This window comes from Xyrauchen texanus, chromosome 3, assembly GCF_025860055.1.
Source record: "Xyrauchen texanus isolate HMW12.3.18 chromosome 3, RBS_HiC_50CHRs, whole genome shotgun sequence".
NCBI lineage: Eukaryota > Metazoa > Chordata > Actinopteri > Cypriniformes > Catostomidae > Xyrauchen > Xyrauchen texanus.
The window spans coordinates 45,735,288-45,760,469 of NC_068278.1; the positions used below are offsets into that span (position 1 = coordinate 45,735,288).

A 25,182-nucleotide genomic window follows, 5' to 3' on the forward strand; every position below is an offset into this window, starting at 1 on the left:
CCACAGGACACCAGAGAGGAGAAGAGAGCAGCTGAAGAGTGAAAGGATGTTTTCACTGTTGTGGAAAATACTGCTGGAGTTGTTAATGGTTTGGTGGATGTTTGAAGGGGTCATGAGGTGAGTTTTTCACAAGTGTGCTATCATTTCTTACTGGTATTACCATGTGCTTCATTAAAACACTTGTAGATACTGCTGATTAAGGACAAAATATGGTTTTGTATTGTGTTTTTTGTGTGTTTAATGGTGTGTAAAATAGTCATAATGACCTGTTCTTCACTAATGTGTATATAATGCAATATTGCTCTATGTGTGGGGACCAAATGCCAGCCAATGGACCCCATGAGAATAAATAGCTTAATAAACATATTCAACTATGTGTTGATGAAAATGTAAAAATCCAAAAGGTTTGTGTGATAGTTAAGCTCAGAATTAAAACAATAGAAGTCAAAAAGTCCCCATTGTGATAGAAAAACAAATGTGTGCGTGACATCCTTACAATGTTTGTGTCTAGCAGTTCAGTAGCTTTCATGGGTGAAAGGTTTATTTTAATCCCAAGGAATGTTCTTATGTTTGTTTGTGTGTGTGTTTGTTAGCTTTTTGTATCTGGGTCTGTGAAGTGTGAGGCTGACACAGAGAGACAGCTCTGTCTGAAGACATTTTCACCGTCACCGTAACTGTAGATTTATTCAAGTTCAAATTAAATTCACATAATTAGATTTAACCATTATTGACCTACCTAGAACATCTCAGTTCTCCAGAATGACATTAAGGGTGCGAAGACTCACCTGAGGATGCATTCATTGTGTTTCTTATTTTGATTCCCTCTTTGTTGCGTACAGCAGAGTTTAGACTTTCACAAATTGAATTTGACAGTTCTGCTCACAAACAGACAGGAAAATTGAAAAGGAACTGGACCAGAAAATTTATTTAAATATGAAATTATATTTAAAGTGCTGGAGTTACGGTGTGTGGAAAAATGTGTAAGCGAGAAGAGCATTCTGTCTTTTTTCTTATATCCACTTTTACTTAACTCACATTTGATTAAATATTAACACCTGCAAGGACCAATTAGACCCAGGCCAGTAGAGATGTCACAACTCTCTCTGTTTTACTGGAGCAAATCTGAGAGATAGACAGGGACATTGTCCAGGGGAAGGGGTGCTGGTGAAAGGCAAAGGTGGGATTTGGCCAGATTTATAAAGTTTTAAAGAGTTGGTTCACACAAAAATGAAAATTCTGTTATCATTTATTCACTTTTCTTCGAAATTTCGATGAATGTTGACGCTGCTCTTTCCTATATAAAGAAAGTGAATTGGGACTGTGACTATCAGTCCCTAGCTTTCTACCTTACATCTATACATTTTGGGTTTCACAGAAGAAATGAAGTCATACTGGTTTGAAACAACATGAGGGTGAATAAATGATGATAAAATGTAAATTTTAATTCTTGACCTGATTATCCAACTTTTTTTATTATTATTTTTTTTATTGAAATACATTTTTACCAAAGCATTTGATCAATTCTGGAATATTGTTTATACAAATGATTATAAAAGCTTTGGGACTGGTGAACATATACTCAAAAAAGAAACAATAGATGAAAGTTAATAGAGAACAGACCCCACATGCACCTAAATATATACACAAAAATTAACAAACGCAATAATATTTTGGGTGGATGGGTGTAGATCAGTTGTGTCTAAAGTGTATTTTCTGTCTCTCTCAGGTGTGTGTTTAGTAAGGAGCTAAAATCGCCCAGCAGTAGGGCGAAGCCCATGTCACCATCCGATTTTCTGGATAAACTAATGGGGAAAACATCTGGATATGACGCTCGGATCAGACCCAACTTTAAAGGTATGCATTTCACTCCAAACTGCTTTAGTGCAACATCTGTTCAAGGAATAGTTCACCTAAATATGCCAATTCTGTCATAATTTACTCACCCTTGTGTCATTTGCAACCTGTATGATATTCTTCCATAGAACACAAAAGAGAATGTTCAGAAAAATATCCAAGTTGCTCTTTTCCATTCAATGAAAACATATAGTGACCATAACAAAGGAACATAAATAAAAATATTCCATATACAACTTGTGCATATGTTGTGCAATATTCCATATACAAAGTGTTCTGAATCCATAGGGAAGCTTTGTGTGGGAAAGAGATAAAAATGTAAAGCTGAAGTGTGTAATTTCTGCATCACTAATGTCACCAAAAAGGAATTTAAAATTAAAACTAGATTTTTAAAGTCTGTCAATACAAACTTTGAAGTTGGCTTGACAAAGCCTTGTCTAAAAGTTAAAAATAATGACACAGACAGACAGACAGGCAGAACATTCCATCAGTAGAGGTCTATAGGATTTTTAGCCACTTTTAAAGTTATCTGTGGGAAAAGTCAGATCAGTTAGAAGTCTGCATGTCTGGACTGAGTTTGTTGGATGTAAGGATTAAGGAGACATTTTGGCACTGCTCTGTAAAATAACAGTATGTTGGCATTGTCAGACCAACAAATTACTGTTTTTAAAGTTTTCCGAACAATTCCCTGTCTTCCATTGGTTATTCATACATATTGTTCCAGCCCAAACTCTCTCCAATCTTTGTTGCTGTCAAACTGGTCGGGATACTCAAACAAACAGAGCAATATTTCGATTGTTCCACAGTGTTTACACTTTGCGCAGTGTTTACAAATTTTTAGAAGTAGCATAGATAATTACACACCACAGCTTTAAGTAATTCAATAGAAAATGCTCCCCTCTGCCATAGCTTTCAAATGTCTTTTGCAAATATTCAGATCTGGTGTGTTGTGATTATTTACCATACTCATGAGAACCAATGACATTTGATGTCATCAAAGTAATTTGAATCATATGGGTAAGCAGAAAATAATTTTCATTTTTGGGTTAACCATCCCTTTATCATTTCATACTATCCTATACTAACAATTTTCCAAAGTACAAATTAAATTAGCAAATGGACTGTGTTACCACTGTAGTTAAAAAAGAGAGAAATATATTTGTTGTGGGGGTCTAGGTAGCTCAGCGGGTATTTACATTGACTACCACACATGGAGTGGTGAGTTCAAATCCAGGGCGTGCTGAGTGACTCCAGCCAGGTCTCCTAAGCAACCAAATTGGCCCGGTTGCTAGAGTCACATGAGGTAACCTCCTCGTGGTCGCTATCTCACGGTGGGACACGTGGTGAGTTGTGTGTGGATGCCGCGGAGAATAGTGTAAAGCCTCCACACGCTATGTCTCCACGGTAACGCACTCAACAAGCCACGTGATAAGATGCGCGGGTTGATGTCTCAGGCACCCGGATTGAGACGAGCCACTACGCCACCACGAGGACTTGGAGAGCATTGGGAATTGGGATTCCAAATGGGGAGAAAAGAAAAAAAGAAAAAAGAAATCTGTTTGTTATGACAATAGTGAAACTCTGTTAGCCTGGAATTTCCTTCTGCTGAATCCTGCTTTAGGACAGACACATTGCATCCGTCTACTACTGCTTCGCTCTTGCTACTTCTCATTATCCTCTCCTCTTATTCTCACTGTTTTCTGTTACTTTCTTGTGATATTTTGGTTATTCTCAAACGTCATATAATGCAACAGAAAAGTACAAAAATGCTGTTGTAGCTTAATTTCTTGTACATAGATTGTTTTGGCAGGAACTCTGCAAAAATGTGATGTCCTCAGCAAAGAATATATTTACATTCTCTCACATGAGGAAAAAGTGTTGCGGATGAAAACACAGAGCAACATAACATCTAATTAAACTATATGAACCCCCCATGGGTTCTCTGGTTTATTTTTTACCATGTAGTCACCATTCAACAAAAGAAAACTACAGGCATTCAGAGCAGAAGATGACAGAATGTTAGACAGAATTTCAGCCCCAAACGATGATGAGGATGATTTCAGAAACATGCAGGATACGGCTGTCAGCTCTCGGTAGATTTCCCTCCATAGAAAATGTCACAACAGCCTCTGTGAGAATCTGTGAGGGGCAGTTTTCAGTTGGTGACTGGGCCATTTCGTTTTCCTTGCTGTCTGCTCGAGTGCGTGTTAACCTATAGACCTGAAACATTCACTCTCGCCTTTTTTTTTTTTCTTTTTTTTTTTTTGGAGCTCATGTTTAAAAATTATAGTTCACCCAAAAATAAAAATTCTGTCAGTATTTACTCACCCTCACATTTTTCCAAACTCATATATTCTTATTTTTTTCTGTGGAAAAAACAAACAAATAAAAAAAACAGAACAAACCATAAAAGTAGTCTATATGTTTCAAGTCTTTTGAAGGCATACAATATCTTTGTGTAAGAAACAGATGTTGTGTCATTATTTACTGATAATCTATTCAATAATGATCTGAATGCAAGTTAGTATGTGAACAAATTGTTCTTTTGGTCCATTTCACAAATTGGACTCAATGATTCATTCATGAAGTGAACTGATCCGGTTCTTGAGTTCAACTCACTCCTGTGATGCAGTCGTAGAATTTCTCGAGTTAACGGTTCACTGGAGGGGAAGATTATCAGTGAATGATGTGAATAATTGAATAATTAGTGAATAATGAGTGCAGTGAATACATTTAAATTTTGATCTGTTCCACATAAAGCAATCGTAAGAGTTCAGAAGACTGTATGGAAGATGTATGGACAATTTTTTTTTTTTTTTTGATGGTTTATATTTTTATTTTTGAAAGATCGGCTTGAATTTAATATATATATATATATATATATATATATATATATATATATATAAATAAATTTATAATTTTTCCTACAATTTTGTTTTGGAGTAAATAATGAACATTTTTGATAATTTTTTATAAAATGTTTGCTTTTTTTCTTCCTCTCTTTCCTTTTTCATTCTTTTTGCTTTGCTTTCTCCTGAACACTCTCTCTCTCTCGCTCTCTCTCTCTCTCTCATGATCTATCTCTTGCTCTTTCTCTGTGGGCGTCTCTGAGCTCGTGTATATTTCATATCTGTTCTACATCTCAAAGATGTGGCTGTCAGTGCATGTGAGTGGATGTCCCCTATGTCCGGCTATAAATATCTGTAATGTCATGAAAGTTAAATTAACAAATAAAGCACCACAATCAAATATTTAGTGCCGACAATGCACAGCAACTGAGTGCTAATTAAACACATACGATTAATAAACATAGCCAGATGTAGCACTCATTTATATGTAAGTACAGTAAACGAGGCATTTCACAGATGTCTGGGTCACTAAGTGTTTTCCCCTCCTCATTGACACACACTTGCTCATGATAATGATTCATACTTTATACCATCAATTTTAAAATGATTTAACAGCCATTGAAATCCCCTATATTGTCATGGAAACTATCTGTTGCGTTTCAGTGTAAGTTTTTATTATTATTATTATTATAGAAACTACAGCTGCCATAGCAGGTCAATTCTGCTTCAACTATATATCTAATCTAATTTGTAAAATTGGTGGTCAAAATGTTTTATTTTTCAGTATTGTTCCTTTTGGTTCCTAAGTCCATGAGTCACATTTGGCTTTTTAATTCTGTCTGTCCACTGATAATTTGTGACACACACAGAGAGAGAGAGAGAGAGAGAGAGAGAGAGAGAGAGAGTGTGTGTGTGTGTTTGAGAAAGTCTGTGTGTGTGTGTGTGTGTGTGTGTGTGTGTTTGCGAAAGTCTTTCTCGGTTAGTGGGCTGCTAGAATTGTGCATCCATGCATGCAGTGTGTGTGTGTGTCAGAGAGAGAGAAATTTAGATGTTTTTATGATGTTCTTGTTTCAGGTCCTCCTGTAAATGTCACCTGCAACATATTCATCAACAGCTTTGGCTCCATCACAGAGACTACCATGGTACACACACTCACACACACACATGTTGGTCTACCTATATTTATGAGGACTTTCCATAGACATAATGATTTTTATACTGTACAAACTATAGATTCTATCCCCTAAACCTAACACAACCCTTAAACCTAACCCACACAAAAAAATGTTCTGCATTTTTACATTTTCAATAAAACATTGTTTAATATGTTTTTTATGCTATTTAAATTATGGGGACACTAGAAATATCCTCATAAACCACATTTATAGCATAATAAATGTGGTAAACTAATTACCAGTTTGTAACCTAAATAATTGTCCTCATAAACCACATAAACATGCCAACACACACACACATATATTAAAATACACATAAACAAAAGACACATCTCCTTAGGAGCACCTGTCAGTACATATTAGATTAATGACCATTAAAATCACACAGAGGCAACAGAGGAGCCATCAAACTTGTTCAGAATTTTCTGATTAGCCCCGCCTTGAATTATGAAAATACACACATACATACAAGCACATATGCACAGAAAGGACACATGCTCATGGAAAGGATGCGTACGCAAAAGAGCTCATCAGAAATATGCTTGGTCAGGACAGCTTTCTTAGGGGTGATTCTATGATTTCAATGACATTATTACATTATTTAAGATATTCAGCTATTATTAATTAAACATATTTTCTATAATAAACACACTCAAAAATGTATAAAAGAAAAATAACAAACCAATTTAAAAACCATTCAAGTAAAGATTTTCTATTTTCCTTTTTATTTTTTAAATATTTTATTATAGAAAATATATAATTTAGCATTTTCTATTGATTAAAGTTATATAAAATAGCACAAAAACCTAGTAGGCCTATTAAAATAAATGTCACATTTAGCTTGGTCATTTTTTAGTGGAGTGAATTATCTCTAGATGATGATTCTCTGTGTCATTAACTCATGACTCGAGACATTTGAAATCGTTCAAAATAGAAAATTAAACCCAAAAATAGATTTTTATTTTAATGGACTAACCCTAATAAAAGAAAAGAAAAGAAAAGAAAAGAAAAAAGATTGGTTCAGATTTGTTCACTTATTAGTTCAGTAACCATTTTTGTAAATAACTGTTTTATACCAGTAAAGTAAACCAAACCCTTTTTTTCCGGTGCGCAACAAATTTTATGTGTTTTCAGTCTGTCATTAAAACATTGATAAATCAACTCCTTCACATCCGAAAAAAGTCTAATTATTCCTTATTAAAAGTTTACTAAGAGACTTCAGCAGAATATTTAAGCATCATAAAAATGTCCCCTGCAAATTACAACAAAGCATATCATTTTGTGATCTGCTGTGCATGACCATCAAGCCATACAACAAAAGACAACATTATTAGCCTAAAAGTAATTACAAGTTTTAAATGAGATTACCAAACAAAATGATTGACATTACTCCTCTGCTCCTTCTATCAGTCAAAAGAGTAAACATAAACGCTGTTGCTGATCCTCGCTTGTTCAGGAAGCGAATGAGGAAATGGGGCATATTCATTCAGAGGCTCAAACCAACGATAAGCTCCTTCAAAGCCTGCACTCCAATGCTATTGGCTTGCGCTTTAGTCAGTCTTTACATATATGAAACGACAGAGCTGGAGTTACAAAATATTCTGAGGGTCCCCCTCCAGTTCATTATCTGCTGACTAACCAGGGCCCCATTTTGAACATTTTTGCTTAAAAATTATATAAAATTGATTTTAAATCATAATTTTAAATTCATCCAGCCATTGTAGCCAAGTACATTCAAAATGTTTAATTAAATAAAAAATCTAGTTAAAGATAATTAATGCATGCTTTCCAGTTTTTCCACAATACTGTGATTAAAAAAAAAAAAAAATATATATATATATATATATATATATATATACAGTGAGGAAAATAAGTATTTGAACACCCTGCTATTTTGCAAGTTCTCCCACTTAGAAATCATGGAAGCGTCTGAAATTGTCATCGTAGGTGCATGTCCACTGTGAGAGACATAATCTAAAAAAAAATCCAGAAATCACAATGTATGATTTTTTAACTATTTATTTGTATGATACAGCTGCAAATAAGTATTTGAACACCTGAGAAAATCAATGTTAATATTTGGTACAGTAGCCTTTGTTTGCAATTACAGAGGTCAAACGTTTCCTGTAGTTTTTCACCAGGTTTGCACACACTGCAGGAGGGATTTTGGCCCACTCCTCCACACAGATCTTCTCTAGATCAGTCAGGTTTCTGGGCTGTCAGCTGAGAAACACGGAGTTTGAGCTCCCTCCAAAGATTCGCTATTGGGTTTAGGTCTGGAGACTGGCTAGACCACGCCAGAACCTTGATATGCTTCTTATAGAGCCACTCCTTGGTTATCCTGGCTGTGTGCTTGGGTCATTGTCATGTTGGAAGACCCAGCCTCGACCCATCTTCAATGCTCTAACTGAGGGAAGGAGGTTGTTCCCCAAAATCTCGTAATACATGGCCCGGTCATCCTCTCCTTAATACAGTGCAGTCAGCCCTGTCCCATGTGCAGAAAAACACCCCCAAAGCATGATGCTACCACCCCCATGCTTCACAGTAGGGATGGTGTTCTTGGGATGGTACTCATCATTCTTCTTCCTCCAAACACGGTTAGTGGAATTATGACCAAAAACTTCTATTTTGGTCTCATCTGACCACATGACTTTCTCCCATGACTACTCTGGATCATCCAAATGGTCATTGGCAAACTTAAGACGGGCCTTGACATGTGCTGGTTTAAGCAGGGGAACCTTCCGTGCCGTTGCATGATTTCAAACCATGACGTCTTAGTGTATTACCAACAGTAACCTTGGAAACGGTGGTCCCAGCTCTTTTCAGGTCATTGACCAGCTCCTCCCGTGTAGTTCTGGGCTGATTTCTCACCTTTCTTAGGATCATTGAGACCCCACGAGGTGAGATCTTGCATGGAGCCCCAGTCCGAGGGAGATTGACAGTCATGTTTAGCTTCTTCCATTTTCTAATGATTGCTCCAACAGTGGACCTTTTTTCACCAAGCTGCTTGGCAATTTCCCGTAGCCCTTTCCAGCCTTGTGGAGGTGTGCAATTTTGTCTCTAGTGTCTTTGGACAGCTCTTTGGTCTTGGCCATGTTAGTAGTTGGATTCTTACTGATTGTATGGTGTGGACAGGTGTCTTTATGCAGCTAACGACCTCAAACAGGTGCATCTAATTTAGGATAATAAATGGAGTGGAGGTGGACATTTTAAAGGCAGACTAACAGGTCTTTGAGGGTCAGAATTCTAGCTGATAGACAGGTGTTCAAATACTTATTTGCAGCTGTATCATACAAATAAATAGTTAAAAAATCATATATTGTGATTTCTGGATTTTTTTTTAGATTATGTCTCTCACAGTGGTCATGCACCTACGATGACAATTTCAGACCCCTCCATGATTTCCAAGTGGGAGAACTTGCAAAATAGCAGGGTGTTCAAATACTTATTTTCCTCACTGTATATATATATATATATATATATATATATATATATATATATATATTTACTTTCATACATTTTTACAAAACACTTCCTGAACCACTCTTTCACAATTTGAGCCTGATAAATCTTGGCATTGTCATCCTGGAATATGCCTGTGCTGTCAGGGTAGAAAAAAATCCATTGATGGGATAGCCTGGTCATTCAGTACATTCAGGTAGTCAGTTGACATTTTATTGCTGCATGATGATGCTGAGCCTAGACCTGACCAACTGAAACAACCCCAGATCATAACACGTTTTTTTACGGTTTGACTTTACCAAGTGTTTTATTGAAAATTCCGACCACATTCCTTCAGTGAAGCTGACGGTTCACCACTGTCCTTCTAATCATAGGCTCTTAAGTATCTGCTTATTTAAATCCAAATGGCAACTTTTTTTTTGTGTCTTATTTACCTTACTTTCACCCGGAGCTTAGATTCTTCACCATGCTGCAAAAGGCTATATTATTTCAAGCATCGTAGGCAACATTCATAATGGTATTGTAACAGTAAACATACAAGGCATGGAGGCCACTCAGTACACTAGAGCAGAAGGAAAAAAAACCTTGGCCGTTTATCAAGCGCTGAACTTTTCTTAGTGCAGAACAATCTGGAATAATGTTAAACAATGTAACTGTCACCTCTTTACAACCTGAACTTGTACAGAATGTTAAATCTTTGTGACACCTGCATAAAAAACAATCAAGATGCAGTGCAATGGATGAAACAGAACGCGGGTGTCTCGACATGCGTTTGTGAAACCTGAAGTTCTTATTAACTGAACACAGTGTCTAAAAAAGTGTGCTGGTCCTGCGTGAGACACTGAAGACACAGCTTTTACATAGGAAATTTGATTTTTGATTTTTCACCCCGATTTGGAATGCCCAATTCCCAATGCACTCTAAGCTCTCGTGGTGGTGTAGTGACTCAATCCGGGTGGCAGAGGACAAATCTCAGTTGCCTCCATGTCTGAGACCGTTAACCCACGCATCTTATCACATAGCTTGTTGAGCATGTTACCGTGGAGACATAACGTGTGTGGAGGCTCTCGGTGGCGCATGTGATGAGTTGTACGTGGATGCCGCAGAGATCCACGCACAACTCACCACATGCCCCAACAAGAGCGAACCACATTATAGCGACCACAAGGAGGTTATCCCATGTGACTCTACCCTCCCTGGCAACCGGGCCACTTTGGTTGCTTGGGAGACCTGGCTGGAGTCCCTCAGCATACCCTGGATTTGAACTCGTGACTCCAGGTGTGGACACAAGGTCCAGTTGCCCTCTCTCATCGGTGGCCCTGGGAAATGCCACCAAAGCAGTCTCGTGCTTCAAACAAGTGCCCCTTTTGGGTGCTGTTTGCAAATTCACAGATTTTTAGGAGGGCTGAGATTAATTTTAGGGTTCCTGAAGCCCTCCAAAATAGGGTCTAGCAGCGCCTCTGTTTCTCTCACACACACAAGAAGAAAAAAAGCAATCAGTAAAACAATCAGTTAAACCAATCAGATGAGAAAGAAAGAGATTAAGACAACAAATCTAGGACTGAATGTAAGAATCAAGCTATAATTGGATGAGAGAAAGAGAACACAATATTATTGAGTGATAGAAGTCTTAAAGTGTTTTTTCCCCCAAAGATTTTAGATTCAGTTTCAGAAAATGTGTTATGCAATTTAGCAAATACTATAAGCAGTTTTGATTCAATTTTAGTCTCAGTGTTCATCTAACTATAGATTTTAAAATTAACTTGTGACTCAACCATAATTTTAAAGAGACAATTCATCCAAATATGAAAATTCTGTTGTTCATTTTTCCACCTCATGTTGTTCCAAACCCATGTAATTTTTTTTCGTAGAACACTAAAGATGTTAGGCAAAATGTTAACGTAAGTCATAATTCACTTTCATTGATTCTTTTATCCATACAGTGAAAGTAAATGATGACTGAGGCTGTAATTCCCTAAAATTCTGCTTAATACTTTTTTTGCCCTTTGTGTACCAAGCAGAGATGTATATGGCTGTGAATGTCATGTGATTCTTAGGATTATCGTCTGAACGTTTTTCTACGGCAGCAGTGGAATGACCCACGGCTGGCTTATAAAGAGTATCCAGATGATTCCTTGGATCTGGACCCATCCATGCTGGACTCCATCTGGAAGCCAGACCTGTTCTTTGCCAATGAGAAAGGCGCCAACTTCCATGAGGTCACCACAGACAACAAACTGCTGAGGATTTTCCAGAATGGAAATGTGCTGTACAGCATCAGGTGCAATATTGCCCTCTGGAGGTTTCTCAAGCCATTGCAAACTATTAAAGAAATGTACTGTATGACTTTTGTTCTTCTGTGGAACACAAAAGGAGATGTTCACATAGCTTTTTTTCTCCATACAATAAAATTAAGAGCAGGGGCTACTTTTCGACCTGTTTCTCTCTTGGCATTTAGCACGTGGGTTGTGTGGATTCCTTGTACTACTGTTTTAGAGCTCAGCAAACCCGGTTACTGTACACTACAGCTAATCAACTTCATCGACAAGTGGGCCAGATGGAAAAAATCTTTGATGCATGCAGGTCAAGAATATTATAACATAAAGCTTCTGTCAGATATCATGTTATTAAAAAACAACAGTGAAATTTGTTATTGTTGGTGAAGTTGCATCTAACGTTACCCAAATGTAAGTTTGTTATATATGCAATGATTTAAACTTTTCAAATCGAATGTTTTCTTGACCAAATTATTTAATTAACAGAATGTTTCTGTTTCAGTCATCAGTTATCCATGACTTTAGTTCTTTAATCTTCCTTTTGTCAAAATGATGGCTAATGATCGTTCGTAGAGCAACCTCTGAACGAGTCTAAAAAACATGGTGCTCTTGCACAAGCCACTATAAAAACATTGAAAAGAGATGCAAAGTGAATGTATCTCAAGTTTACATGGGAATATTATTGAAAAACAGCATGAACAGACAACAAAACAGCCCCTTAGACAACTGACAACCTCAGGCAGGCCACTGAAAATTTCAAACGGCCCGGATTTGGCCCACGGGCCGCCAGTTTAATAGCCCTGATGTATTGTTTCGCTGTATGTAAAAGAGCAGTGTGAACATTCTTCTTGTTTTGCAATATGGCTTTAAAAGTTTAAGTAAATGCTGACATTTTTATTTTGGGGTGTACTATCCCTTTAATGAGAAAATGTAAGAGCTCTCTCTCTATCTCTCTCTCTCTTTCTCACAGACTCACTCTGATTCTGTCTTGTCCTATGGATCTGAAAAATTTTCCAATGGACATACAGACCTGCACTATGCAGTTAGAAAGCTGTAAGATTTTACATACTGAAATAATCTATTTTTTTATTTTCTATTTTAATTTATTTTTTATATGCCCATTATTCTCTCCCTCTCTCCTTTCTCTCTCAAGTTGGCTACACTATGAATGACCTGATATTTCAGTGGTTGGATGAAGCCCCAGTGCAAGTGGCTGATGACCTTATGCTGCCCCAGTTTGTCCTGAAGGAGGAGAAAGACTTGAGATACTGTACAAAACACTACAACACTGGTATAGCACTAAAAATCTGGATGGCACTCTGTGCACTATACACTAAGGGTGTGTTCACACTTGTAGTTCGGTTCTCTTGGTCCGGACCAAAAAAGAAAATTATACATTTAGCCCTGGTTCGCTTAGCGTTCACACCGGCATTTTTAACACCGAACCTAAAGATATGAAAGAAAAGGCATCAGAAAAGAGTCACAACCTGATTGGACAGATTTTATGACATATATTTTGTCGATGACGGAACTTGCCGAACATCCAAAACAATGCTGGCTAATGGGCTAAATGCGCTCGTTGGATATATATATTTATATATGGTGGTATTTTTAGCATCTGAGAACAAACAAAGAGCTAATAAAATATGTAAAGGAGTCAAAACAGCGCCAGGAATTCCTCCATTGTACACACAAATGCACATATGTTGCAAGGACGGCTGACGGCGGTTCCCACGCCTGTACCGAACTATAATGGGCAACATAGCTCCTATGATGAGAAGAACCAGGTATGCTTGAGGTCAGTATTAGGCAAATTACTTCCTGTTTTTGGTCCGTTTAGACGTCTTTGGTATATGTCGCATTCATATATCAATCGAACCGCACCAGAGTTAGTTTGCAAGCGCACCAAGGTTCGTATGGCAGCGTTCACACTTGTTCAAATGCAGAGTAATCACACCAGAGATCGTTTTAATCGAACCAAACCTGCCAAGTGTGAACACACCCTAAGTGTGTACTAAGTACAAAACAGCGCTGTTGCAGATCCACTACTATTAAGTTTTATTAAGTTTTTTGCAGTGAAACATTTTATAAGTGGCATGACAATGGCTGTTATGAGGAACAAAATTGTGAAATGGATTTTTATATTTTCTAAAGAAAATATAATGGGTGCTTACCATACGAAAATTCACCACCACGATAGGATGCTAGGGTGTTCTTTGTGGTTGCCAGGGTGTTACTCTGAGGTCCCTAAGGTATCCCTAGTTGTTGTTAGCAGTGCTGTTTGTAATCCAAATGCAAAGGGATTAGTTACTGTAATCTAATACTTTTTTTTGTAAAAAAAAATGTAATGTAATGCATTACATTTAAAATGATTTTAATCAGATTACAGTTACTGACTTTCAATTTAAATGTAATTACTTTTCAGAACATTATAGGGATGCCCTGTAACAGGTAATGGAAAAATGTGAGGCGCTGAGTGTATTTGAGTGTAACACTGAACAAGAAAGAAATATAGACATTATTTTGAATTTGTTGAGCGGAAAAGCGTTTTAGAGAATAACTTAAAAGTAATTAGTAATGCGATATATTTTTCAGTGACGTAATTTTTAAAGTAATCTGATTATAATTTAAGAGAAATTATTTGTAGTGGAGTACTATTTTTAAGTATTTTAGCCAACACTGGTGTTAGCACATTGCCCAACACTTTTGTTAGCACATTGCTATATGCGGTTCCTAGGGTGTTCTGGATGGTTGCTAGGTTATTGCTTACTGGCTGAAGTCACCAACCCCACCCCCAATTCCATGATATTCTGGCCAATAGTTATGGCTCTGGTCCCTCCTTCAAGTAAATCTGTGGGATGTTTTCACCCATTTGATCATCTGACAGATGAAATTCGGATGTTCGAATACGTAGTACACCTCTTATCAACAAGCCACATATTTAAGATAACATTTATATGTCTAGTACAAAAGGTGCAATAGTAAGGGTTAGGCCTTGATATTCCTCCGGAGAAGTTCTTATTCGTTCTTCGTAATATATACCTTATGCAGTACAAAATGTTTTATTTGTCTTGTTTAAATTTTGAATTCATGGGTGGCCAGTCCATCACAGGGTAACCCAGTTAAACTCTGTTATAGTAATTTATGATGACACTGATTTATACAAATCAGTGTATAAAAGTTTTAATGTGCAGAATAAAGACAAAAGGATGATGATATGCTTACTTTGGGCAGATGTGTTAATGGTTTTCATTGCAGATGGCACATAAGTGAATGGGCACTTCAGAGTATTTGAGTAGATTTGATTCCTTTTGTAGACTAATTAAACAAAACAAAGAATCTCATTACATTGTCTAGGAAAATTTCTCTACATGAACGATCGTACAGATGTAGCTAAATTTGCCCCAGCTCGCTAATAACTCTATACGCCAGTGTGTTCTTTTTGACTGATTTTGACTGACTGATCAACATAAACAGAATGAGCTGTTGACGTCAAGGTAGGTGGAGCTCTGTTCAAACCTTACGATGATGTGGACCAATGGCAGTAAGGTGTTTAGCAGTCTGTTAGATGTTTTCATAAAAGTTAACCCAGGCGAACTGTTACGAACCACCGAAATGACCTTTTGAACCGATTTAGTTCTAAATGATGTCACACATGTTCATTCTTCAATTTCACATAAAGTAGGGGCCTTTAGGGTTTTAAAGAACAATCAACTGAGTATAAGAATCACTTATGAAACTGTGCTGTATTTGTTTATTTTCGCTACCTATCATAAGTGTTTTTTACCCAGGTAAGTTCACCTGTATAGAAGTGAAGTTTCATCTTGAGAGGCAGATGGGTTACTACCTGATCCAGATGTACATCCCTAGCCTTCTAACAGTTATTCTGTCGTGGGTCTCATTCTGGATCAACATGGATGCTGCCCCTGCCCGTGTAGGGCTGGGCATCACTACAGTTCTCACCATGACAACTCAGAGCTCTGGATCTAGAGCATCACTTCCTAAGGTAGGTGAGAAGAATCAATCCATCCATCCATCCATCCATCCACTATCAGTAAGTGTTGATTTGTCCCTTTAACATAGTTCCTGTGTTCCTGTGAAATGTGCCTATTTTTTTATTTTATCCCCAAATCCCCCTACTTAGTAGGTCCTCGTGGTGGTGCTGTTACTCACCTCTATCGGAGTGGCGCACGACAAGTCTCAGTTGCTTCTGTTTCTGAGACCGCCAATCCGAGCTTCTTATCATGTGGCTCATTGTGCATGACACCGCGGAGACTTCGCATGTGGAGGCTCATGCTGCTCTCCGTGATACTCGCACAAATTACCACACGCCCCATTGAGAGCGAGAACCACAAATCACGACCACGAGGAGGTTACCCCATGTGACTCTACCCTCTCTAGCAACTGGGTTGCTTAGGAGACCTGGCTGGAGTCAGTCAGCACACCCTGGATTCGAACTCGAGACTCAATACTCAATAATATAATACAAGATGATTCAATACTCGCTAAGCTACCCAAGCCACATTAAATTTGCCTATTAAAGGTTTTAGAAAAGTTAAGCTCACCCATTTAGCACAGAAAATAATATTGACTCATCTCTCAGTTTGTACAAACAAACAAAAATCGTGTTTCACCTCCTGTTAAGTGCAAAACAAAACAACAAATCACAACTGCAAACCCCCAAAAAACACAACTGCAAGTCCAAAGACAAAATAACAATTCCACATCAACAAATCATAAAACACAACGGCAAATCATAAAACAAAAGACAGTTTGTGTAATTTTCAGACGGTCCCTTACACACCATAGACAAACGTCGTAACTAAACATTTTCCGCTTGCTATTTTTGCTCTCTGTGTTATAAAGTGTCCCATTACTGTTTTGATGAGTGACAATCCACTCACAGTTTTCAGTAACTGAGCATTTTGAACCAAATGAAAGAGTAAAGGACTAGATATTCTCCACACAGCCAATCAGGTGAGAAGCTATGGGAACTATCCTTTTCGTTTCGACTGAATTGCCGTTGTGTTTTACTAACTAATTTAGTTTCTGGATTTGGTGTTGTGTTTGCTGATTTGCTCTTCTGTTTTCGAATTTGCTGTTGTATTTTATGATTTATTAATGTGTTTCTGAATTATTATTTTGTCTTTTGATAAGCTGTTGTGTTTTTAGATTTGTTGTTTTGTTTTGCACTTCTCGGCCTCTGCAATTTTCCATTTCCCTTCTTGAGATGTGACTAATGGCACCTAATGAATAAAATAAAAGACTAAGTTGTGAAATTTTTAATTAAACCAAGCTATAGAAATTCAGTTTTTTTTTTTATGAACAATTTGTATTTATTCCATTCAACAAATTAAATAAACATAAAAGAAAATGCTAAATCAAATTATATAAAATTAAACCCTTCTCCCCAAAGTTTTGTTGGTGTTTCTCCCAAAGACAAACTCTGCTGAGTTACCGTGTTGTTTTGTCACATTACTTGGTGTATCAAAAGTTAAGCCCTTTACTGACAACCCAGAGTGTCCTGAACTGAGATAAATTTGTTTAAATTAAATTATATGATGTATAGCGAAGGCCAAACACAATGTCAGGTCATTACAATGGAAATCTATGGGGCAAGGCATCCTGCAAGGTTTAAAAGCAGAAATTTTGAAGCTTGATTTTTGTTAAAGCTCTTTTATTATCTCTTCCATACAAATAACTGTGCAATTCGATCTGTGAAGCTCTCTAAATTGTCTTTTTAAGAGGACTACTTCTGGTAATGTGTTTCTGGCATAGCTTTTGTAAACAGTTTTTTTGTAGATTCTGGATGGTTATGGGTAGTTTTATCACACTAGTCTCATGCTAACATATATTATGTTTAATTCTTGTGGCTATACTTTTTAAACAGTGTATATTTTAACATTTATTCTGGTGTAATGCCTTGCCACTTAGAAGTTCATTGTAAGTGCATTACTGTACACACGTTTTTCCTTTGCCTTTACAAATTGTCTGAATTCGTTTCTGTAGTAATCAACATCAAGCCACAGATACATTTGATAGAACATATCTTGTATTGAACCAGGAACATTCCTTTAATGAACAGGGTATTCATATGGACAGCTCTTTGTGTATGTGTGTACAGGTGTCTTATGTGAAGGCCATTGACATCTGGATGGCAGTGTGCTTGCTATTTGTCTTTGCTGCTTTGCTGGAGTATGCAGCTGTAAATTTTGTCTCTCGGCAACACAAAGAATTCTTCAGACTCAGGAGAAAATTGCGGGAGGAACAACGCTGCAGAGCTGTGAGTGGCAGTCAGAAATTTTCCAGTGTCATATACACACATTCACACAATATCCATTCAATGCAGAATAGCCTTCTGGTTCCCTCCAAAGCAGAGACAAGGGAAGGTCAGTGATGCCATTAAAGATGGTATATCGTGATGTCATAAATATTGTACTGGAATGACAGAATAATAGTATTCTTTCCATATAATTGTGTGGCACCATGAATGGAGAAAAACTGCAAAAGTAAAACATAGCAGCTGTTCAATTTTATAAATTGAAAATGTCTAATTCTATGCTCATTAAACTTAAAGGTTAATTTTAAATGCTCAGGTTTATTGATACATTGGCATCAATCTATCTGATAGGAATAGACAGCTATTCCCGGACTCCTTTTCTCAGGAGTATTAGTCTGCCTAGATTAGATATTTCAAAATGTCCCTTTCCGTGTTACTCTGCTCTTAACCAGTTAATTGTGAAGAGCCATGGCATTCTAAACCTGCACAGAGCTCTTGGGCACAGCGGACACTGTTCTGCCATAAAGAGCACAGCAAATAAATATTACACCATCCTGTCCTTTTCTATTCATCCTCCATATTACCACCATTGCCCACCAGGGCAGGCTGCATATGCAGAAGAGCAGTATGTGTGTGTATGACACAGTGGGTGAGTTGGTAGCACTGTGCCCACTCACTTGCCTTAGGGTTGATGTTAGGCATGTAACATGCAAACATGCATACACATTTCTGCACTCAACACACAACCCTGTGTGCATGAGTTGTTAGCCACAGACACTAAAAACAGAAACACACTCTGCTGCACATGGGCTGTTTGGTTCTAGATGGCACAGCGCAGTTGGTTGTCTGATCTTATGTGCACTAACTCACCCTGTGCAATGACCACAATGTGATTCAACAGAAACATGCGAGAAACCTAACTGACCAGATCCCATAATGAAAAAATATCATCCTTTCCCTAAGGAACAAATTTGCTGTCACTGTTGATATCACACACACTCAGATATATTTTAAGGATATCACCAAGAATAAGTAACCTGGAAAATAAAAGGGAAAACTGAAGAAAACATAAAAAAAAAAGAAAGAAAGACAAAGCTGAAAAACAGCTGAAGCCAACAAATTTGATTAATAATAATAATTTTTAAAAAAATGGGGATAATGGAGACTGGGGCTTATTGTCAAACGTGAAGTTGTTGCAAGGACAATATTTCAATAACTATAAGGTTTAGAGCTAAAAGTCCAATTACATAACTGTGTTTTGTGTAATAACTCTTACTAAACAAGGAAGCACATTAAAACAACCCTGGCATACATACATACATGCAAGGGTCAACTATGCAATGAAGGTAGATTGTAACCAAATTGTTCTCAAAGTGTATTCTCAGGACAGGGATATTGTTCTTCTTCTTTTGACATTTTTATAAATATCAGGTTGGGAAAATGTGTCACATTTTAATTTCCAACTATTTTGAAGCCAAGACGTAAGGTATGTGCTTATACAGAAACTGACTTTTAAAAATAAACCTACCCTAAGATATATTAAAGGGAGTAAAATGTATTACAACTAGCCCCAGTCGACGTAGAACAATTAGAGGTAAATGTGTTGTTAAACACTAAATAGTCTAGTGGAATATGCTGCTGTAAGAACATTACTTTGCTGGCTTATTTATGTCTAGTCAGATTAGAGATATTACAGTAAAAATTAGCATGCTCACTGGATATTTTTAATAAAGTACACTGTGACCTGGTTTCAGATTAAGTTAGTATGCATGGTTACAGAGGGACCATTTTGTTGCGGAGTGCAAGGAAAGAAAATCTTTCATTGTTTGAATAAATGATGATGCTATTTTAATGTGTCTGTGTATTGTACAGGCCTCTGGTCAGACTGGAGGAGCAGAGACGAAAAACAAAAGCAACAACATCATGGGGAGTACACCATCCAAAAATGGGCAACGCCAATGCAGCGCCTGTGCACGGGTACACACACACACACACACACACACACACACACACACACACACACTTAAGCAGTATCACACAAGCAAGAGTACTGTTGCATTGAATAGCAGACAAAGCTGTGTTAACCTGCCACAGGTAATTGTAACTGTGTGGATATGCAGTACAACAGTAAAATGTTGAATATGATATTGATATTTTTATACAACAGTTCTATTAATATACTGGAGTGGTGGTGGCGTAGTGGGCTAAAGCACTGAACTGGTTAGCAGAAGGTTGTTTGTTAAATCCCCACAGCCATCACCATTGTGTCCTTGAGCAAGGCACTTAACTCCAGGTTGCTCCGGGGGGCCTGTAATAAGTGCACTGTAATTCGCTTTGGATAAAAGCATCTGCCAAATGCATAAATGTAATATGAAGTTTATATCAACTTTTTAGAAACAATATGGCCTGTATTAAAAAAGCCAAAATACAGTACTGTTCTACACTATCCACATTTGTGACCAACCACTGAGTGCTGCCACAATGATTCTGATTGACGCTGGACTGTTTCATAGCTCTGTTCTCAATAAGAAGCAATGTAAAAACTACCAATACAAGTGTCCCAGATGAAGAACATCCATTTTAAGTGTTAGTTGGAATATAAAGCATATGAGTTCAGGCTCAACTGTCATAACATCTCAAAATAGTTTAATTTATCAATGATACTAACCTGGTTCCATAGCTTCATGCCATCCTTCTCCTCCTTAAACTTTGGTGTGTGTCTAAGTATTGTAATCGCGACTCTCTAAGTATCGGCACTATGAAGCAACATGTTTTTTGTCAGTTTTTTACAAGTTTAAGAAGATTAACATTACATTATCTTCAAGAAACTAATGCAAATGTTAGTGAAACTGGAGACATGAAAACAGGCTGCCATTATGAATCGTGGAACACATTCACCTCAGACTGATATTACAGTGAAATCAAATTAATCCTATTCATTTTAATTGAAGTGGCCAATCTCTGCTAAATAATTTCTGCTGAAATTTTAAACACTACCCCCAGTGGCCATAGCTATAAGTGTTGTTTGGCTTATGGGCATGTTTGAGCTCCATTATCTGGGTGAGATATCCAAGGAAGGATGCCAAAAGCGAGTTGTGAAACACATTTTTTTTTTAACCAAAAATACATTTTGTGTTCCACTACAGTGGTCAGTTACAATTGTAAGATAATGTATTTTTTTAACAAAAAATTAAAAGTCCCTCTCCACTGCCCCTCCCCAAGGACCCTCCAAAAAAGCCAGATATCCACCCCACTTCCTATTAAACAAATACCATTTTCTCCAACCTTCTAAAAATCGCCTCCTCAAGTGCTGCCACCCCGGCCATCTCCCCACACCACTCCCGAAATGAGGGTGCCCCAGCCGATTTCCACCCCTAAGGTGGTGTCAACCATAACTCCAGCTAGGACCCAACTTTTTAAGTGGCTATCCCCAAAATTAATGACCGTTCCATCACCAAAGTTGCAGAGTCTGGGGCAAAATGAAAATTGTGTGTCCAATACATCACACATTAATCTCTGAAACCTCAACAAAATTCTTGTATCTTAAAACATCCCCAAAAAACATGGGTTGTGTCTCTGTCTGCTGAATTGCATCGCTAGCAGGGATGTGTCTTTAAGACCAAGTGTATACAATCTAGAGGGTTTCCAATATAATCAATGCAAAATCTTAAATTGCATCAGATGCCCCCTTGAATCTCTAAATGTAGACTTGACGTTTTTAGAATCCTAGCCCACACTCTCTCGTCCAATACCAAGTTTAAATCTCTCTCCCATAATCTCTTGACAGAAGTTGAAGCTCTGTCCCCAGACTCTGAATTAGCAGGGAGTAATACACTGATGCCTTATGACCTTTTCCAAAAGCAGTAATCACCACTTCTAGGGTATCTGCCCCTTTAGGGGGGTGTATGCTACTCCCAAAAATAATACAGAGCAGGTGGCACAGCTGTAAATACCTAAATAACTGAGATCTGGCAATCCTGAACCATATTTTCAAAGGATCTCAACACTCCACTCTCATATAGGTCACTGAGTGTATTAACCTCCCTCACAATCAACAATGGAGCAGGAGGTTGGCCGGAGAATCGGGGCAGCGGGGGCGGTATTGCACTCGCTCTATCGCACCGTTGTCACGAAAAGAGAGCTGAGCCTAAAGGCAAAGCTCTCGATCTACCAGTCAATTTTTGTTCCTACCCTCACCTATGGTCAAGAAGGCTGGGTCATGACCGAAAGAACTAGGTCACGAGTACAAGCGGCCGAAATGGGCTTCCTCAGAAGGGTGGCGGGCTTCTCCCTTAGAGATAGGGTGAGGAGCTCAGTCATCCGTGACGAGCTCGGAGTAGAGCCGTTGATCCTTTGCGTCGAAAGGAGTCAGTAGAGGTGGTTTGGGCATCTGGTAAGGATGCCCCCTGGCCGCCTACCTAGGGAGGTGTTTCAGGCACGTCCAGCTGGGAGGAGGCCTCAGGGAAGACCCAGGATTAGGTGGAGAAATTACATCTCCACACTGGCCTGGGAACGCCTCGGGGTCCCCCAGTCAGTACTTGTTAATGTGGCTCGGGATAGGGAAGTTTGGGGCCCCCTGCTGGAGCAGCTGCCCCCACGACCCGACTTCGGATAAGCGGTTGAAGATGGATGGATGGACAATCCACTCTGACCAGCAGAAAGGGGACTTATTAATACGTAATTATGGTTTTAGCCATATGCTCAAGGCAACATTTAAATAAATGTCCTAATTAAACAATATGGACACTTTTGTCCATACCGAGTGTAAATGTGAGATAACGTGGTGTGACTTAACTTCTGAGGTTAGTTTTATAGAAAGGCTTTGCAATGGCAAAATAGGGGCAAGAACTTCCTTTTCAATACCAAACCAGGTCGGGGCTCTCTCAGGTGGAAACGACCAATGAGCCAAATGTCTTAAAACAAATGCATAATACCTCCTACAGCTTTTAAACTACATCCTCCAAACACTGCACAGACCTTCAGACTGTTCTGACTTAGTGTGCTGTCTTTTTTTCTAACTGAACGGATTTATGCTTTTCCCATAGTGGGTGATCAAAAAAACTCAAATATTGTTGACATTCATTGAATGTTCAAATGGGCCAAGACTAATAAAAAAAACTCAAAAGTAAACAAACACACATACAAAGCCTTTAATCTGCTTAAAGTAGCCATCTCTCTCTCTGTCTCGCTCTCTCTCTCTCACACTCTATCTAGTTTTGTTTATTCTTGCTCCACCAACTAAAATATCCCAAAGTCAAAACAGGATCAACCATTGCATGTTGCTTAGCAACAGACAGATTGACAGCCAGTCTGAAATGCTGCAAACACAGATAAGCGGAGTGAAGCAAAAATCAGCACTCTTGGAATGTTGCTTATCCAATTATAGAGGACCAGACGTACAGTTGTATAATCACACTTGTGGTATAGGATAGTTCTGCTATGTTGTAAAAAACAGTTTCTTTCTCTTTTTTTCAGGAAGAGCAGTTAGCCTCAGAGAATCGGGACTTGTTCTTCTTGGGTTACGGGATGGACACCTGCCTTTCTGGGGATGGGCCTCTCTCTGAAGCTGCCGCAATGTTTGCGGGCCTTCCCCCTGGCCACGCCCTGTTTGATATCCGCCGGCGCTTTGTGGAACGAGCAAAACGGATTGACACAATCTCACGAGCTGTCTTTCCTCTCAGTTTTCTCTTTTTCAACGTGTTCTACTGGTTTACGTATAAAGTGCTTAGACATGAGGACATTCACCCTGCCCTGCAACCTTGAGATTCTGTGACCCTAATTATAACCTTTTGACCATTATGTGAGCCATTTAACATCCAGTGTGAGGATGAGTTCAGAGTTTTCCTGCCTCTGTGTCAAGGACATTGAAAATCAAACTGGTCTTAGAAAAAGGCAAAGGTGCAAAACACATTCTCTCTCTCTGCATAAGTGAGCATATATGCATGTGTCTAAGACCACATACAGTACATTTACAAAAAGCTAAATGGACCTTTAGTTTATATGTTGATTGACTGAATCACTCAGGCCTTTGGTCTCCTTAGATGCAAGCACTCTTAGAGACCTGCACAATATAAAAGCAGCAGGTCAGAATCTGTGTGGAAAATAACATAATAGTTTAATAGAGGCAAACTTTAAATGTTTTTCTATTTGGTTTAGGATTTTTTAAGCATTCTACTTTAGCACTGATCACTTGTGTTTCTGTCTGTGTGGTTACAAATAAATAAAATAAACCAAATGTTCTGCCCAATGGTTGATTTTTGAGGATATTGAAAATTGAAATTCTGTCATCATTTACTCACCCAAATGTTGTTCCAAACCCTATGCGTAGGCAAAAGATGCTCAGTCACCAATCACTTTTATTCCATCTTTTTTCCATACAAGGAAAGTGAATGGTGACTGAGACTTTGCCTAACATCTCCTTATGTGTTCTATGGAATTTAGTCAGTCATCCAGGTTTGGAATAATGAGGTTGAGTAAAAGATGACAGAATTTTGAGTGAACTATCCATTAAATTATGCACAATAGATAGTGGTTACATTTTCAGTACCATGAAAGTAAGTACATCATATAAATGCCATTTATCTAATGTTGACATCATGTGAAAGAGTTATTAAAAGAATTATGCCAAAGTCATTCAAGCATTTAAGTCAGTCCACTTGTGGTTATCTTGGCTGTTTTCTAGTCATGCATGTCCAGCTCTAATTCACTAGAATGACAGGGGTTCCCACACTTTTGACCAATTAATTTCAATGTCTCCTCTACTAGATAAAAAAAAAAAAAAAAATAGCATTCCAAAAGAGCAATTTCTAGCAAAGTTTTTGAATTCAGACTGATTCCCTGATAATTTCCATAAATCCATACAGTGCAATTAATGGTGAAAAGAACTCCAAAAAGGAGAGAGATTAAGTCAAAAATAATCCATAAGACATCAGAGGTTTAATCAATGTCTTCTGAAGCGATTCAACTCGTTTTGGGTAAGAACGGACCAAAATATAACTCCTTTTTTAAATGTACATATTGCAATTGCAGTCTCTAGGCATGATCAAGATTTTAAGATGGATTAAGCTGCGTACACACTGCCAGCGACATCACGCGAGACAGCGACACCATCCCATTAATTTTCAATGAGAGCACAGCGACTTCCGGCGACACGAGCTAAACCTACTTGGAATCCCCACGATCTCAGATACACCTTTCCACGCAGTATTTTTCTTAAAAATGTCCTTGTACGTGGGAAGAGACATATCATAGAGCACTGGAAAATGGCTAACAGCAAGTATTAGCCT

The 25,182-nt window shown here is 38.0% G+C and overlaps 1 protein-coding gene across 1 annotated transcript; it reads left to right on the plus strand.

Annotated features, from left to right (window-relative positions):
* LOC127629049 (glycine receptor subunit alpha-4-like) lies at nucleotides 1–24,071 on the plus strand. Its single transcript, XM_052106073.1, has 10 exons — nucleotides 1–117; nucleotides 1,727–1,854; nucleotides 5,778–5,845; nucleotides 11,398–11,621; nucleotides 12,587–12,669; nucleotides 12,770–12,907; nucleotides 15,408–15,622; nucleotides 17,741–17,899; nucleotides 19,769–19,873; nucleotides 23,372–24,071. The coding sequence occupies exons 1-10, from the start codon at nucleotides 47–49 to the stop codon at nucleotides 23,657–23,659; spliced, it is 1,479 nt and encodes a 492-aa protein (XP_051962033.1). The 5' UTR covers nucleotides 1–46; the 3' UTR covers nucleotides 23,660–24,071.
* The last annotated feature ends 1,111 nt before the right edge of the window (nucleotides 24,072–25,182 follow it).

What these genes read in the sequence shown, in the direction of transcription:
- LOC127629049 (XM_052106073.1), top strand. Translation starts at nt 47, where the DNA reads ATGTTTTCACTGTTGTGGAAAATACTGCTGGAGTTGTTAATGGTTTGG. An exon ending in CCATCACAGAGACTACCATG is followed by an intron (nt 5,846 to 11,397) that starts GTACACACACTC and finishes TGTGATTCTTAG; the next exon opens with GATTATCGTCTGAACGTTTT. An exon ending in TACAAAACACTACAACACTG is followed by an intron (nt 12,908 to 15,407) that starts GTATAGCACTAA and finishes TTTTTTACCCAG; the next exon opens with GTAAGTTCACCTGTATAGAA.